Raw genomic sequence first — 15162 nt, forward strand, 5'->3', positions numbered from 1 at the left:
AAGATTGCTTTTTAGTATCATTTCACATTTAGTTTGGAAATGATCATGCATATAATTTATCTTAATCAAGTCAGAGTAAATATTGAGTGGAAGTTCAGCAAATAAAAAAAGTTGATTTTTTTTTCATTTATAAAGTATTTTTAATCTATTATATATAGACACACAGGATAAGAAACCATTTCTGTATTACAATTTAAGATTGGTGGGGTTTGAGTTTTGGGGTTTTTTTTTTTTTTTGTTTAATATATAAAATGTAAACAGGAAAATATGCAAATAATTAGTATACAACTCCACAAGTTATTACAGAGTGAACATATCAATTATATAATCACAAGACTAAATTAAGAAATAAAACGCCATATGTCTCTTCAGGTCCCCTCCCAATTACTGTCCTTTCCCTCTCCCCAAAGATAACCATTATTTGGACTTCTAATACCACAGATAAATTTTGCCCTTTTTTAAAAACTGTATGTACATATTTTATTCTGTGTCTGCTTCTTTCACACAACATATGTGTATAAGATTCCTCCATGTAATTTCATGTAGCTGTAATTTATTGAGTTCCATTGCTGTTCCGTGTTTCATTGTAAGAATATGCTACGATTTCTTCTCTTGCTGGACTTTTGGGTTCTTTCCACTTTGGTGCTTTTACAAATAATGTTGTTACGAACATCTTTGTACATGTGTTTTCCTGCATATGTTTATTCCTTTTAAAGTCATAGGATATTCATATATACATTCATTAAACACATAAAATAGAAGTTGAGGCTACAGAGCCACTTGGTCACTGTGAGAAATCAGATTGCATCATTTCCTTTACACTGATGTTTCCTGTTCGTTTTTCTCTTCTGCCCTTTTAGGGTTCTGAATGAGTTCATTATGAAAAACCCTACTTTGGAAAATAAGAAAGACCAAAGAGACCTTCAGGTAAGGCATTCTGAATTGAGAGCTGTTGCCAAAACTCTGTATCTCTCACTGCCTTTAACTGTAAAAGGATAAGGTCAGGTAAGATCCATCTACGAAGTTGCACGAGCACGCGTATTTGGGTATGTGTATACGCACGTATACGTAGAGTGGTTTTCCCTTGTTTCTTTAGGATGTGACTCATAAAATAGTGGATGCAATTGGTGCCATTGCTGGTTCCTCTTTAGAACAGACAACATGGCTGCGACGAAATCTTGAAGTTAAGCCTTCTCCCAAAATAATGGTGGATGGGACCAATTTGGAATCTGATGTTGAAGGTATTGATCTCAAAGATTGAGGTTTATGTTTATAGGCACCTGTTTACTAAGAAATCATTGCAACTAGCACTGTAAGCACTAGAAAATCATCCTTTTCCTCATGTTAGCAGGTAGCTTTCTTCAGTGGGAAAAGACCTAACTGTATCTTTACTTTACCTGTCTTTTCTCTTATTTAGATATGTTATCACCTGCAATGGAAACCTCAAACATAACTCCTTCTGTATATAGTGTCCATGCACTGACATTACTTTCTGAGGTAAATATCAAGTTTTTTCACATGAACTTTCAAGTAAACAATGTCAAAATTCAAGATTAGCAAGTAATCCTTACAGAGGAGTTTTTAATTTGAAAAACCATTTTGCACTTCTAGAGATCACTATAATAAATAAAGTTGTGACTTTGTATTTGGACCAGTTTGTTAAATATTAGTGATAACTTTAGATATTGTTTCCTTCCCCAGGCACTATTTTTTTAAGCATGATTTTTAAAAAGAAAAGTGCTTTTGTATGACAGTATAATCAGAAGGTGGTATAATGATGCTTGCCATGATGAAATATTTACCAAAGATTTTTAGATTCATCCTCTGACATGCTCTTTTTTTATACCCTACTATATAGCCTTGTAGGTCATTTTTATTTCCCTTTTCAGATGTGGATACCATGCCTCCCAAAGATTAGAACAATATGACTAAGGCTAAATAGCTGTTAATTGATAGAGCTGGGACTTAAACAGTTCAGTTTATTTCTAAGCTCTCTTTTAACTGAATCAGAGAAAGAGAATAGAGTGTCTAGTCTTTGATTCACTCTTTAGTCACTGTCACATTAGAAGGTTCTTGACCTCTCTTAGAACCTTCTATTAGAAGGTTCTGTACTTCCCTCTCACAGTTGAAAATAGCAAAATTTGCTCGTACTTATATCTTATATTTGTAATGGACAGAAAAATTTTTATAAGTTGCAGAAACCATTCATTTAAAATGGATTAGTGAGGGGGTGCCTGGGTGGCTCAGTTGGTTGAGAAGGTCTGACTTTCGCCTAAGGTCATGATTTCACGATGAGTGATTTTGAGCCCTGCATCAGGCTCTCTGCTGTCGAGGCTGCTTCATATGCTCTGTCACCTCTCTCTCTCTCTGCACATCCCCCACTCATGCTTTCTCTCTCTCTCTCAAAACTAAATAAACATTAAAGTTTTTTAAATGACTTAGATCTGATTTCAGATTTTTCAAATTTTAAGGTATTCTAGGTATTCTTACAGACTGAAACCCATGTCTGAATGCTGTCACTTTCAGCTGTTAGATTATACTCCATTTCACTTCTTATGTTTTTTAGGTTTTGGCTCATCTTTTGGATATGGTTTTCTATAGTGATGAGAAGGAACGGGTTATTCCTTTACTTGTAAATATTATGCATTATGTTGTACCCTACCTCCGAAATCACAGGTACTGTTACTAAAGTAGCTTTTGTAATTCAAAGCCTGTTAGAAACAAATTGTGTTCCTTTAATGCCATTTTCGGAATTACCACAAAATGGCATTATTTTTGCCTTGAATTGTAATGATTAAAAAAAACACATTATTTCTGTTATGGTGCCTTCTGTTTCATATTGTTTTAGGGGAATGTGAGTACTTATGAATAACATGGTGGTTCAAGTTATAACACATAGGTTAAAGTGGTTCTGGTCCTCCTTCCTCCTAGTGCACATAATGCTCCTAGTTACCGAGCCTGCGTCCAGCTGCTTAGTAGTCTTAGTGGGTATCAGTACACACGGAGAGCTTGGAAAAAAGAAGCCTTTGACCTCTTTATGGATCCCAGTTTCTTTCAGATGGACGCCTCTTGTGTTAATCAGTAAGTCGTCTTGCTTTTATTCAGTGTGATGATGCATCTTGCTGAAATCAACCACTGTCCTGCAAAGTAGAACACTGTTTTTTTCCCCGGTAACAACAGGAAAATCCTAGTTACATATCATAATCCTTGTTTCTTTCAGTTGGAGAGCAATAATGGACAATCTGATGACACATGATAAAACAACATTTAGAGACTTGATGAGTGAGTATTATGGGATGAAACCTAAGTAATGTATGTCCTTATCAGGACCCATTCTTATTGTTTGCCTTGTCCTTCTCTAGAAACTTCAGAATTAGCTCTTTGTCAACTTGTACGTATATCCTATAGGGATGGAATGTTAAAGTTTAAAGAGGACAGCATGGTGAGAAATAATAAGTAGAGCTATTTGGCCATGTCTAATTTGTCTCTAAATATTTTGCACAGCAAACAGCATGGAACCTGGCACATAGTAAGCACTCAATAAGTAATTATTAAATGAATGAAAGGCTGTCAATTGGATTCAACCTATCAGACATGTCACTCTAAATCCGGGGGCTCTGTTTATCTCTTCTGAAGGAAGAAAGGGAAGGACCAAGAAGATTAGAATCACCCTCCACTCTGTTTCTACTGTCTTGATTGGTTTTATATATTAGGATTCCTGTAGTATTTCATCTGAAAAAAGTGTTTTCTTGTTGTTTTTTTTAAATTATATTTTAATCTCTACACCCAACGTGGAGCTTGCACTCACAACCGAGATCAAGAGTCGTATGCTCTTCCAACTGAGCCAGCCAGATGCCCCAGTTTTGTTTTGTTTTTTAAGTTTAAAGTTCCTAAACTAATGACCTTAAATAGCAGTAAAGCTGGATGAGTCTGTATGATTTTGTGTAAGCACAAGCTGTTGTTTCCCTGTCTGTAAAAGGGGCAGCATATTGTATCTCCTCTGATGATCACAGAGTTGTTTTAAGGTAATGAATTTTAACAAATTCATCTGTTCAACAAATATTTATTAAAAGACAAACATGGGGCAGGCCATTATGCTAACCTTAACCAAATAAATAAGATTATTTCAGGGAGTAGGAGTGCCTGGGTGGCTCAGTCGGTTAAGCATCCAACTCTTGATTTTGGCTCTGGTCATGATCTCACAGTTCATGAATTTGAGCCCCACCTTGGAGTGTGCTTGAGATTCTCTGTCTCCTCCTCTCTCTCTCAAAATAAATAAATGAACTTAAAAAAAAAAAAAAAAAAGATTACTTCAGGGAATAAGAAGTTGTGAAGAAGGTAGGGTGATGATAGATTTTAAGTAACACCTGAAGAGCTCACAGTTGAAACTAAAGAAGCCAACCTTGGGAAGGTCTAGGGACAAAGTGTTCCACGCATAGGGAACAAAAATTACAAAGATCTTCTGTGGGGAACAGCAAGAACACAGTGTGGCTACAGAAGAGTGAGCTGGAAGTGAGTGACAAGACTTAAGAATGGAGAGCTAGGTAGGCCAGGCCAGAAATTATTTTTAAAGCAATGAGGAATTAGGCAGATGGCATGGAATATTAAAGGGTGTTATAAAATGGCATTGCTGGTGTTCTGGATTTTCTAAATTTTCCTCTCTTTCCACATTCACAATTCCTATCCTTTGGTCTTCTGGCTTGTACATGCTGGGTCTGTTTGCCAGCCCTTCTACCCCAGAGAGGAGCCATGAATCCTCTACCCTAAGCTCCTCCCACTCTTGGAAGCCATAAGGTGTCTAGCCATTTTTACAAACAAATAATAGAATAATCTTTTTTCAAATGACCGCACGTACATTCTTTTTTTCAGCTCGTGTAGCTGTGGCTCAGAGCAGTTCACTTAATCTCTTTGCAAACCGTGATGTGGAGCTAGAGCAAAGAGCCATGCTTCTCAAAAGATTAGCATTTGCTATTTTTAGCAGTGAAATTGACCAGTACCAGAAATATCTTCCAGATATACAAGGTAAATCATGTAAAAGTTTTCTCTGTCTTCCAAACTGTGTTCTTTATTGTTGTTGTTCTTTAGTAAATACTTTTCCTTAAACTGTTAAGTTAGGGTAAAATATACCAAGTGTAAGTAGATGGAAAACACTGTAGAATTAGAAGTTTGTTCTGACACAAAAATTACCATCATCAGCATGTAAAAAGAAATCAAAAAGTGAGTTGTAGGACTTGCCTAAATATGGTCTCTATTTTATTGTTTGGTTCTAGTTATCTAAGAATTCGTGTTTAAGGTTGAGGCATATGACTATTTTGCTGCAGGCAGGTTAGTGGTTTTTTTTTTGTTTTGTTTTTTTACTGTGGATAAGGGGTTCTATAGTTTCAAGGAGGACTAAAATATAGGCAGAGCCAGGAATTGGGGGCTAGAAGTAACATTTGGAGATCTGTAGTTTGTGGGGGGGGGGGGGGGGAGTTGTATAAGGTTTTTGATAACCTTTACCAAATGGGTTTAGTGGCCCTGTGTGTCCTGAAGGGTACCAGTGCACTCATCATCGCTCCGCCACCAGATAGCTTCCTGGTCCTGGGGCAGAATTGTTCATACTGAGTCATTGTGCTGATGCAGCCACCAGCTTCAACTGCCTGGGGACTGGGCTGGGAATGACAGTTGTCATCTCTTTAGTGAGATCATTTCTCTAGGAAGAGAAGTGACTCCTTTCCTTAGCCTTTATACCTAATGTCAGATATACAACATACACACTATTTGTCTTGTGATTTTTTTTTTTTTTTTAAGTTGACCAGATCACTGCTACTCAAAGTGTGGTCCATGGACTAGTACCAGTCTGTTATCCCATCCGTGATAAGTACAGAAATTTAGAGTAAGCATTTTAAACTTCTATAGCAGTTTGACAGAACCTGTCACATCTAACAATAAGAAAATGGCATTTGAATTTTATATCTTCTTTAGATTTTTTTCTAGCAATTCATTTTTATTATGTTTTATGGGGAATTTTTTTTTTCATTAGTCCACCAGAAAGTTTGAGAAGTAGTAGGCTAGCTTATATGGAAAAGTTCACATGAAGATGATTTTAATTATTAACCTACTGAAAATACACTGCATTTCTTTCAGAGAGATTGGTTGAGAGTCTCCGTTTGCCCCAGGTGCCAACTCTTCACTCTCAAGTGTTCCTGTTTTTCAGAGTATTACTTTTAAGAATGTCTCCACAACATCTTACCTCACTCTGGCCTACCATGATTACAGAACTTGTGAGTTAATTCTAATCATCAGGTCATAAATCCAAACTGTAAAACAATGGGATTAGCATCAGAATGCTTACTGGATATAAACTAATCTTGGAAGAGAACTGAACTCTAGTTAAGCTTGTTACTGATCGTTTTTACAGTTGAAAAGGGTAAAACAAGTCAGAGTCCATCTCCATACAGCTTAAGCTTCCAAATATGTTAACATTCCCAATATTAGCTCCTTGTGAATCATTACTTAATCTGATCTGGTTTCATTTATTCTCTTGTACACCAAATGGGTAACTCTATCATGGCTTCCAGGCCTGGTTCCAGCCTATAGCAGAACCTCTGGGGTGCTGAGAGCTGGTTTAGTTGGATTCCAGTGGACTGACATAAGGCATGTCCTCACTCTTGAAGTGTAGCACTTACCCTAGTTAAGCTTCCTTGAGAGAGACTTTCACAAAGATTTTGTTATCTCCCAAACAGTAAAACCTTCCTCAATCCCACTATACCAATCCGTTCTCTCCAGGTCTTACCATCTTCCTCATCTAAATCATTTGGGGACCTGGGGATAAAGGAACATGAGTAAAGGAAGAGAAGTGAATCTGTAACTCTGAAAACCCAAGCATTTATAATCTCACAAAGAAATTGGCTTTAATATATTTTTTTTAATAACTGTAACTCTGTTCCATCCTTGACAAATAAAAAAAGGCATGGCTTCGTCCCAGCTCTGTCAAGTTATTAGGAAGGCTGTGTGCTTGATTTGCAGTTTAACTTCCACAAACTCAGTATAATTTAATTTGATTGTATCCTAAAATTTATTTTTGGATTAATGAAAACAGAGCCTAAAGATAGATTGAAAGAAAAATTAAATATTAAGTTTAAACATTTAACATGAATTTCACGGTCTTCAGGTACAGGTATTTTTACTGATGGAGCAGGAACTCACTGCTGATGAAGATATTTCACGGTAATATGTAATATATTTCCATATTTTCTTGTCAGTGTCCATTATCCTAAAATCATCCAGAATGTTACTTTACAACTAGGAGAGTATATAGTTTTATATGAATACTTTATATATTAGTCTGTTACTACATAATCAATTATATTTGGAAATAATATAGCTTCATTTATTCCTTAATCATAGTAGACTAAACTGTCAACACCCAGGGCCTTTGTCCTCTAGACAAATTTAGTTTGAGGCAATTATGTCTTAGTTACATGAGCCATGTTGGTTTTGGTAGGTCAGATCTTATCCATGAAACATGCAGCAAAACCTTTCATGGCAGGTAAGCTGTAACTAAGGTATCCATGTGTCCCAACCTTCCAGAATGATCTCAATGTACTGTAAGTGTATTCTTTTTAGTAAAGGCAGTTTATTAATATGACTATAATTTTTTATGTAGGAATTTTTGTACCATTTTGTGTAAATTGAAAAGTTTCCTGTAACACCATGTGTCTTGGATATATATTATTCTTCAATGCCAGGTTTATTTAAAGGTTCCCCTGTCCTAATAACTTTATTTTTATAGAAAGACACCCCCCCCCCCGCAATTTTCACAGACTCAAGTAGTAGGGAGGTCTCTGGGTTTCACAGCTAGTATTTTTACATTTCTTGAGTGTAACACAAGTTTCTGTGCTATTTTTACATTCTCAAAATTTAAAAACTGAACTTTTTATTTGAAGACAGCGAAATTAATTTAGTTGTGACCTTGCTCAGCAGTTACTGGTAAACTTAGCAGAAGGAAAATACTAGCTGGCACCTTGGGAATTATTAGGAAATGGGTTCAGCTGCTGACACACTGCCTCCTGCTTACAGGACTTCAGGCCCCTCTGTGGCTGGTCTGGAGACAACCTACACAGGAGGTAATGGCTTTTCTACTTCATATAACAGCCAGCGATGGTTAAACCTCTATCTATCTGCTTGCAAATTTTTGGATTTGGCTCTGGCGTTGCCCTCCGAAAATCTTCCTCAGTTTCAGATGTAAGTATAAAAGCAAGGATATTAAATGGATATTTTTGAAAGTATGTTTGCTTTGGTCACTGACATCTAAGACTAACTTAAATTTTTTTTTGTAGAAGTGAAATGTTCTTAATTTTTACTAACGTGGTGGGGGGCTCAACACAGTTATTGGAAGTAAATGGTTGCTGTGGATAAATTAGAGCATTTAGTTTAATAAGTTGAATACCTACCATATGTGAGACAGTGGGATACACGGCTCACTAGCTTCCAGTTCATTGTACAGTTGAACACATGATGGGTGTTCTGTTAGCTGACACGCAGGAACTGTTGAGGTCACAGAGCAAAGACCCCCACCTAGCTTTAAGCCGTGAGGACAGATTTATATTGAGGTGGTGAGTGGGGAGGCACATGGGGAGTCTGGGAGATTAGAATGGACCTGGCTTGTCTGAAATGCTGAGATTGATATTGCCGGAGCAGAATATTGTGAGAAGAGGCTGGAAAGGGGCTGAATTATGTAAGGCTTGTAAACTGTATTAGATAATTTGGACTTTCACCTAGGGACACTGAATCATACTAAGGAATGCAGTGATGTTATCAGGCTTGCATTTAGAAACTACCTTGGGGGCGCCTGGGTGGCGCAGTCGAGTCGGCTAAGCGTCCGACTTCAGCCAGGTCACGATCTCGCGGTCCGTGAGTTCGAGCCCCGCATCAGGCTCTGGGCTGATGGCTCGGAGCCTGGAGCCTGTTTCCGATTCTGTGTCTCCCTCTCTCTCTGCCCCTCCCCTGTTCATGCTCTGTCTCTCTCTGTCCCAAAAATAAATAAACGTTGAAAAAAAAAAGAAACTACCTTGGCTGCAGTTTGGACAGAAGACTAGAGATGGGCAAGACTGGAATCAAGGTTTTTATTTCAGATGATAGGGAACTGAGAACAGAGGGGAATAGGGAGAAACTGAATAGAAATAAATTCTCATAAGTGCCTTTGTTCAAAAATGCTGATTTATGGTTTTTCATATTTAAATTTTTAAATAGGCAAACTGTGTAAGATTAATCAAACATAGCTAACTTAAGAATTTATCCATATGATCAAATATGTATTTATATATAACGTATTATATTATTCTTCTGGAATGGAGTATTAATAGGATAAAGAGTAAGACATCAGAATCTGTTTTCTATATTGGACATGCTTAAATCCCCCAAAATTGCTGTTTCACAAGTTTACTTTTCATTAAATTTAACGGTAAGAACTAGAAATTCTTTTTAGATTAAGTCCAGTTCCTTTTTTTTCTCCATTTGGAAACCATATACACCTACTTCTTGATAAAGAAGAAATTCAGGAAGGAATCCCACGCAGAACTGTAGCAAAGTGGCCAGAATTAATTGGGATGCTTATCATCAAAAAAGTGATAGAAGCTAGTCTCCAGTGCTCTAGGAAGAACCATTAAGTAGTATGTTCATCGTATTGACTTGTTAGCTTCCATGATCAGAACCAAAATTAGTTCATCCTGTTAGGACAGAGTTACTAAAAAAAAAGGATGGAAAAGGCTGTAGAACTATAATTTTTTTAAAAAAACTATTTTTTAAAAAATCTATAAAGTAGTAGATGATGACCTGGAGAATTTAATCTTGAAAGATTAGTATCTTTCTAAACATGATATATATTTCAGAAGTTAAAGATCTTTGATAATTTAACCGCAAAAAAATGTTAAGTCTCTTTGTGACAAAAAAAAAAATACCATGAAGTGGAAAAAGTAGAAAGTTGGGGAAAGATATTTACGGTGTTTATGACAAAAGTCTAACTTGCTTAATATGTACAAATCAGTAACCCAGCAGGAAAATGGGTCAGTGAGAGAATAAAGAGTTCACAGAAGAGGGCCTATAAATGGTGGAAAAGCCATTACTCCTAAGAGAACTTCCAATTATAAATAGTGATCATAATGGTAACGATCTAAAAGTGTATTTCTTTTTAACCTTAACAGAAGCATTCTTACTCCAGTTGGAGGTGTACATTGATATCGTCCAGTTCTCCAGAGTTGTGGTTACCAAAATTCAAAATACACATTCTCTTTAAGCCAATAATCCTGCTATTACAAGTTTTTATCCTACCACTGTACAGTCAGATATGCAAAAAGTCAGTATTGTAAGTGCATCCATCGAGGTGCTACTTGTAATAACGAGACGATCTAGGAGGCTGGTTAAGTCAGTACATTCCAACACTGGAGTACTGTGTAGTTATTAAAGAGAGTGGGGTTTTACATGTTATCTAAATCAGCACAATTAAATCTAATTAAATCATCACAAGCAGCAGTCGTGGTTTTTTAAGTTTACTGAAGAGGAGGTTGGCTCTGTGCATGTGTGCTCTATTCATGAATTCTGGATGCCAACACAAGAAACTGGCTATGTTGATGGACCCTGTGGTGGGAGGGAGACACTACCGTTCTTTGGTATGTCCTTTTATACTGTTCAAAATTTTCCCATAGTCAGATACTAATTTTATTTATTATTAAAGACAAAAATACAAGGGTCATGAGAAAGAAGTCCTACTTAATGTTTTTTTTCATTTCTTTGCCCCCTTACTATGTGGAGGGCATTTGGCCAAGTATACGGTGGGGATTTTGCCAATTAACAAATGAGGATGGAATCATTTAAGTTACTGGCTTTGTGCTCATGAAGAACAATGATGAGACTTTGCATATGCATTTATTCTTTACAACTCTAGGAGATGGTTAATAGTATCTTTATTTGCTGGTGAAGAAAAGGGTCAGGTTGAGAGTCCTGTCCTAGGTGACGGGGCTGCACCTGGCACAGCTGGCACTGGAATCTGTTGAGGCAGTGGGTCACGTTCTTTCCACTACACTTAACGTGGCCTTGTCTCAAATGGCACATCTTGTCTTACCAGTGTCGATACCATTCTTCTGTACATAGGTACCGATGGGCCTTTATCCCAGAAGCCTCCGATGATTCGGGTTTGGAAGTCCGAAGGCAGGGCATACATCAACGAGAATTTAAACCTTATGTAGTTCGACTAGCAAAACTTCTTCGGAAAAGGGCAAAGGTACCGCATTCTTCTTTTTAAGTGTAAGAAGACAGAATTGGTAAAATGTATTTATATCATGTATTATGTATTTTGTATCTTTCGGTATGCCTCAGGCTAATTAGAGATCTTCACCCAAGAAAATAATAATGAGTTTGGCATGCTCACCAGTGAGCCTTTATTTCAAATCTTTTGTCTTTTTTGCATTAAAGTTTTTTCAGGGGCAACTGGCTGGTTCAGTCAGTGGAGCATCCGACTCTTGATCTCAGGGTTGTTGAGTTCAAGCCCCATGTTGAATGTAGAGATTACTTACAAAAAAATAAAGCATCACAAAATTAAAAAAAACAATTTTTGTTACAAAATGTACAGTGTGGGGATGACCCAGGTATTTTAGAGTCTTAATTTGCAGTATGTGCTTTGAGTGCTCAGAAATTTTCCAGTCTTCTGGGGTCCCCTAATCAGGCAGCAGCCCCTAAACTAAACCACACTGCACAAACTATAGAAATGGAATAGAGAAGGAGTTTAGCTTCGAGGTTAATTACTTTTTTTTCTGGCCATAGAGAACTGGAGGATTAAAGAGGAGGTTGCACTTGAAGGATCTGAGGAGCTTGATTTAAAATTAAATCTTTAAGGAAGTAAAAGGGCAGACATGAAAGTTGGGTCCAGAGTTTAGGTACTTTTCCCTTTAATATCATAGGGGTTTGAAAAACTAATCATGACGACAAACCCAGAAGCTGTGTGATGATTATGACCCCAGGCACATGCACTTTCTGTCATCCCTGCATCTCATTAGTAATGACAATTTTTGTAAGACTCCTCTCTGTATCTATGGGATAAACAAGACAGCCTTTTGCCTAAAATGTGTCCCACAGAATAAGATAACAATTTTGATTAGAAAGCATTTTCCACACTTTAAACAAGGTCTTCATGGCCAAACATACTTTTCATTGGAACAAAGGCTATGAGTTCTCCTCTTTCCTTCCACAGGACAAGGAGGAGGACTTTAAGACAGTGATTTTGGAGGGATTGGAGATGGCCAAGCATCAGGTGAGGGTGGCTTTTTGATGCTTGTGATGTGGCAGCAAAAGTTGCCACATCTGGACCAAATATTGAGACACAAACCCAGGTGTGGATTTCAACAAGTACAAGAGAGGTAAACAGGAAGGAAGTCTGTCTTCAAGTGTAGACTGGTGAAGTTAAAGGAGAAATCGTTTTTATGGGAACATGTCTGGCTTTTATTTTTGAGGAGGTGGTATAGTTGTGATGAAGAGGAGCAGAACACCAAAACAGGTGCACTCTTTATTGGTCACAAGCTTAGTAAAAGCCCCTCTCTGAAAGGTACCTCTTGGGGCACCTGGGAGGCTCAGCTGGTTAGGCGTCTGACTTCAGCTCATGTCATGACCTCACGGTTCATGGGTTCGAGCCCTGCATCGGGCTCTGTGCAGACACACTCAATGTCTGGAGCCTGCTTCTGATTCTGTGTCATCATCTCTCTCTGCCCTCCCCTGCTCATGCTCTCTCGAAAATAAAACATTTTAAACATTTAAAAAATGTACATCTTGGCAGGAATATAAACAAAAGGTTACCTTAGTTCTCTCTCAAGGATATTATGCATTTTCCTTCAGGGTAAATTCATCTCTGCTTATCCTTTAATCACTATTGAATTGCAGCTTGATTCAGGGGACTAATAGGTGATGTGGCCAGCCACTTAACAGCAGCCAGTGATGTGAAAGTCAGTCTCCCAGGATGGTCCTTAAAACCAGCATTCAAGTTTTCTTGAATGGAAGGAGGCTTTCTATATCCTATAGTTTAGCTTAGAGGTTAATTACTTTCTTTTTTTCTGGCCATAGAGAACTGGAGGATTTGTTTGCTCCTTTTTAATTTAAATCTATTTTCCATTCTCAGGATTTCATTTTTAAATAAGCAGACAAACCTTGTAATCGCATACGAGAAAATAAGCTGTATTTTGCATCTGCCATCTCCTCTAGGAAACTAGTGATATTAAATATTAGGTAAACAATGCAAGTTTCTCAGCAACAGGCAAACTCCTCAGTATGGCAGTTCTGCTTTCTAAGTCCCACCTGCTGATTTTTCCCCCATTTTCTATCCAATTCACGTCTGTTTTCATTCTAAGTGTGTTTTTATATCTGTGATTCCCCCCAAACTCAAAACATCTCCAGTTCTCTCCTAACTTTTCCTAGATAGACTGACATCGACAACTTCATATAATCCAGCTGGCTTCCTAAACTAATCTCTTCGTTAGTTTTAATGAATGATTTTAACTGCATTTATATTTAGTTGACAGTTTTCACCTGCACTCTCATTTGACTTCTTTGTCAGAAGACAGATTATATTTCCCCATCTTTTTAAATGAGGAATTTTCTGTATCCTGCCCAAGGATGTCCCACACTAAATTGCAAAGCCCAGACACTAACCCAGTTATTTTGACTCTAGGTGCAGCTCTCCTCCCCATGTTGTTTACACAACACAAAAACAGATGGCAGTGTCTCTCCTGAGTGCTCTTTTCCTTTCTCTCATAGAGAAAATAATTACTCCCTCCAAACCATGCTACCATCTTGTGGTAATAAATTTAAGCCATTTGGCTGAAAAGGAATTAACTGATTACTAATGGTGAAACGTAGAAGACTTTTTTGTCTCTTCCTAACCCTCTTCTGCAGTCACTTTATGATTTAGTCCTTGGTTACTACATTAGTGGGAATCCAGAAATCTGGGAGCTTTTTGAGTATATGCAAAGCACAACATAAATTTTTAATATTTGACTCAATCTAAAACTGACTCTGCTAAGCTTACCTGTGCAGTCCAGTTGGAAAATATTACTACAGTGTTGGACACCTCTATCTGTACCTAATAATTGGCACTAAAATGCTTCAGTCAGAAGCACGATTTTAATCAAGTCTGGAATGGGGCCCTGATGTCATCACTTGTATTTGTTAACTGTTGCTGATGTTTATACCCTTTTAAATGTTCTCATGTACTGTATCTCTATAATAACAATTCCCTTTGTGTTTCTACAGAAAAACCCAGAGGAAGACAACTCAGGGAGAACGTTGGGTTGGGAGCCGGGGCACTTGCTGCTTACCATCTGCACCGTGCGCAGTATTGAGCAGCTGCTGCCATTCTTCAATGTACTCAGCCAAGTCTTCAACAGCAAAGTCACCAGCCGATGTGTAGGACACTCAGGGAGCCCCATCCTCTACTCAAACACCTTCCCGAATAAGGACATGAAACTGGAAAACCACAAACCCTTTTCCAGCAAAGCCAGGCAAAAAATAGAAGAGATGGTAGAAAAAGATTTTCTGGAAGGGGTCATAAAAACTTGAAGCACCACAAGTGGTTCCATTTAGTTAAATGTAATTATTTAAAACAAACATTGCTCTGAGTTGTATAGGTTTTTTTTCTTTTTTGTATGTAACAAAACACATTTCAGGTTGTATTTAATTTAAATATTTGTAAATAAGAGCAAATGTCTGAATGTGGCCTGAATCAAGTTTAAATATTGTTGGCTCATATTGATTATGGTGCCTAAGAGAGATCTATATATACATATATAGTCCATTGTTTTATTGTCCTGAGTTGTCTTAAACCTGCAAAATACACACTGCACATTTTTTGCTGTTGGTTTCAGGCTTTGTTTAATTTAGACTCGTTGGGATCTTCTTTCCATTATTAACCACATTCCAGTATCAGAATGGTGGCGCTTCTCTGGCAGAGGCTTGGTGTCAAGTATGACAGTTAGTGTTCTCCCATATACCTGCACTAAGAGGAATAAAGAGTAACTGAAGCCTGGGCTATGCATCCTCATAAACGTAGCACGAGCATCTCAACCTGAGTACAGAGTAGAGATGCACAACCTCCATGTCACACTCTGAACTCCTGGTGATGTTACGTGACGAGGTAAGTCA

The 15162-nt window shown here is 37.6% G+C and overlaps 1 protein-coding gene across 10 annotated transcripts in view; it reads left to right on the plus strand.

The window, feature by feature from the left end:
* The window catches only part of DOP1A (DOP1 leucine zipper like protein A), a 114340-nt gene extending 99467 nt beyond the window's left edge, over positions 1–14873 (plus strand). For 7 of the 10 annotated variants that reach the window (XM_019830895.3, XM_045057773.1, XM_019830896.3 and 4 more), the window contains 13 exons: positions 861–927; positions 1097–1241; positions 1418–1497; positions 2567–2676; positions 2932–3081; positions 3221–3282; positions 4870–5022; positions 6127–6263; positions 7154–7209; positions 8062–8226; positions 11131–11260; positions 12227–12286; positions 14275–14873. In XM_019830895.3, coding sequence (XP_019686454.2) covers positions 861–927; positions 1097–1241; positions 1418–1497; positions 2567–2676; positions 2932–3081; positions 3221–3282; positions 4870–5022; positions 6127–6263; positions 7154–7209; positions 8062–8226; positions 11131–11260; positions 12227–12286; positions 14275–14580 — 1621 coding nt within the window. In that variant the 3' untranslated portion in view covers positions 14581–14873. The remainder of the gene's footprint in view (positions 1–860; positions 928–1096; positions 1242–1417; positions 1498–2566; positions 2677–2931; positions 3082–3220; positions 3283–4869; positions 5023–6126; positions 6264–7153; positions 7210–8061; positions 8227–11130; positions 11261–12226; positions 12287–14274) is intronic. The other 3 variants (XM_019830898.3, XM_045057772.1, XM_019830899.3) reach the window with 1 other exon arrangement.
* The last annotated feature ends 289 nt before the right edge of the window (positions 14874–15162 follow it).

Source organism: Felis catus, chromosome B2, assembly GCF_018350175.1.
Source record: "Felis catus isolate Fca126 chromosome B2, F.catus_Fca126_mat1.0, whole genome shotgun sequence".
Classification (NCBI taxonomy): Eukaryota; Metazoa; Chordata; class Mammalia; order Carnivora; family Felidae; genus Felis; species Felis catus.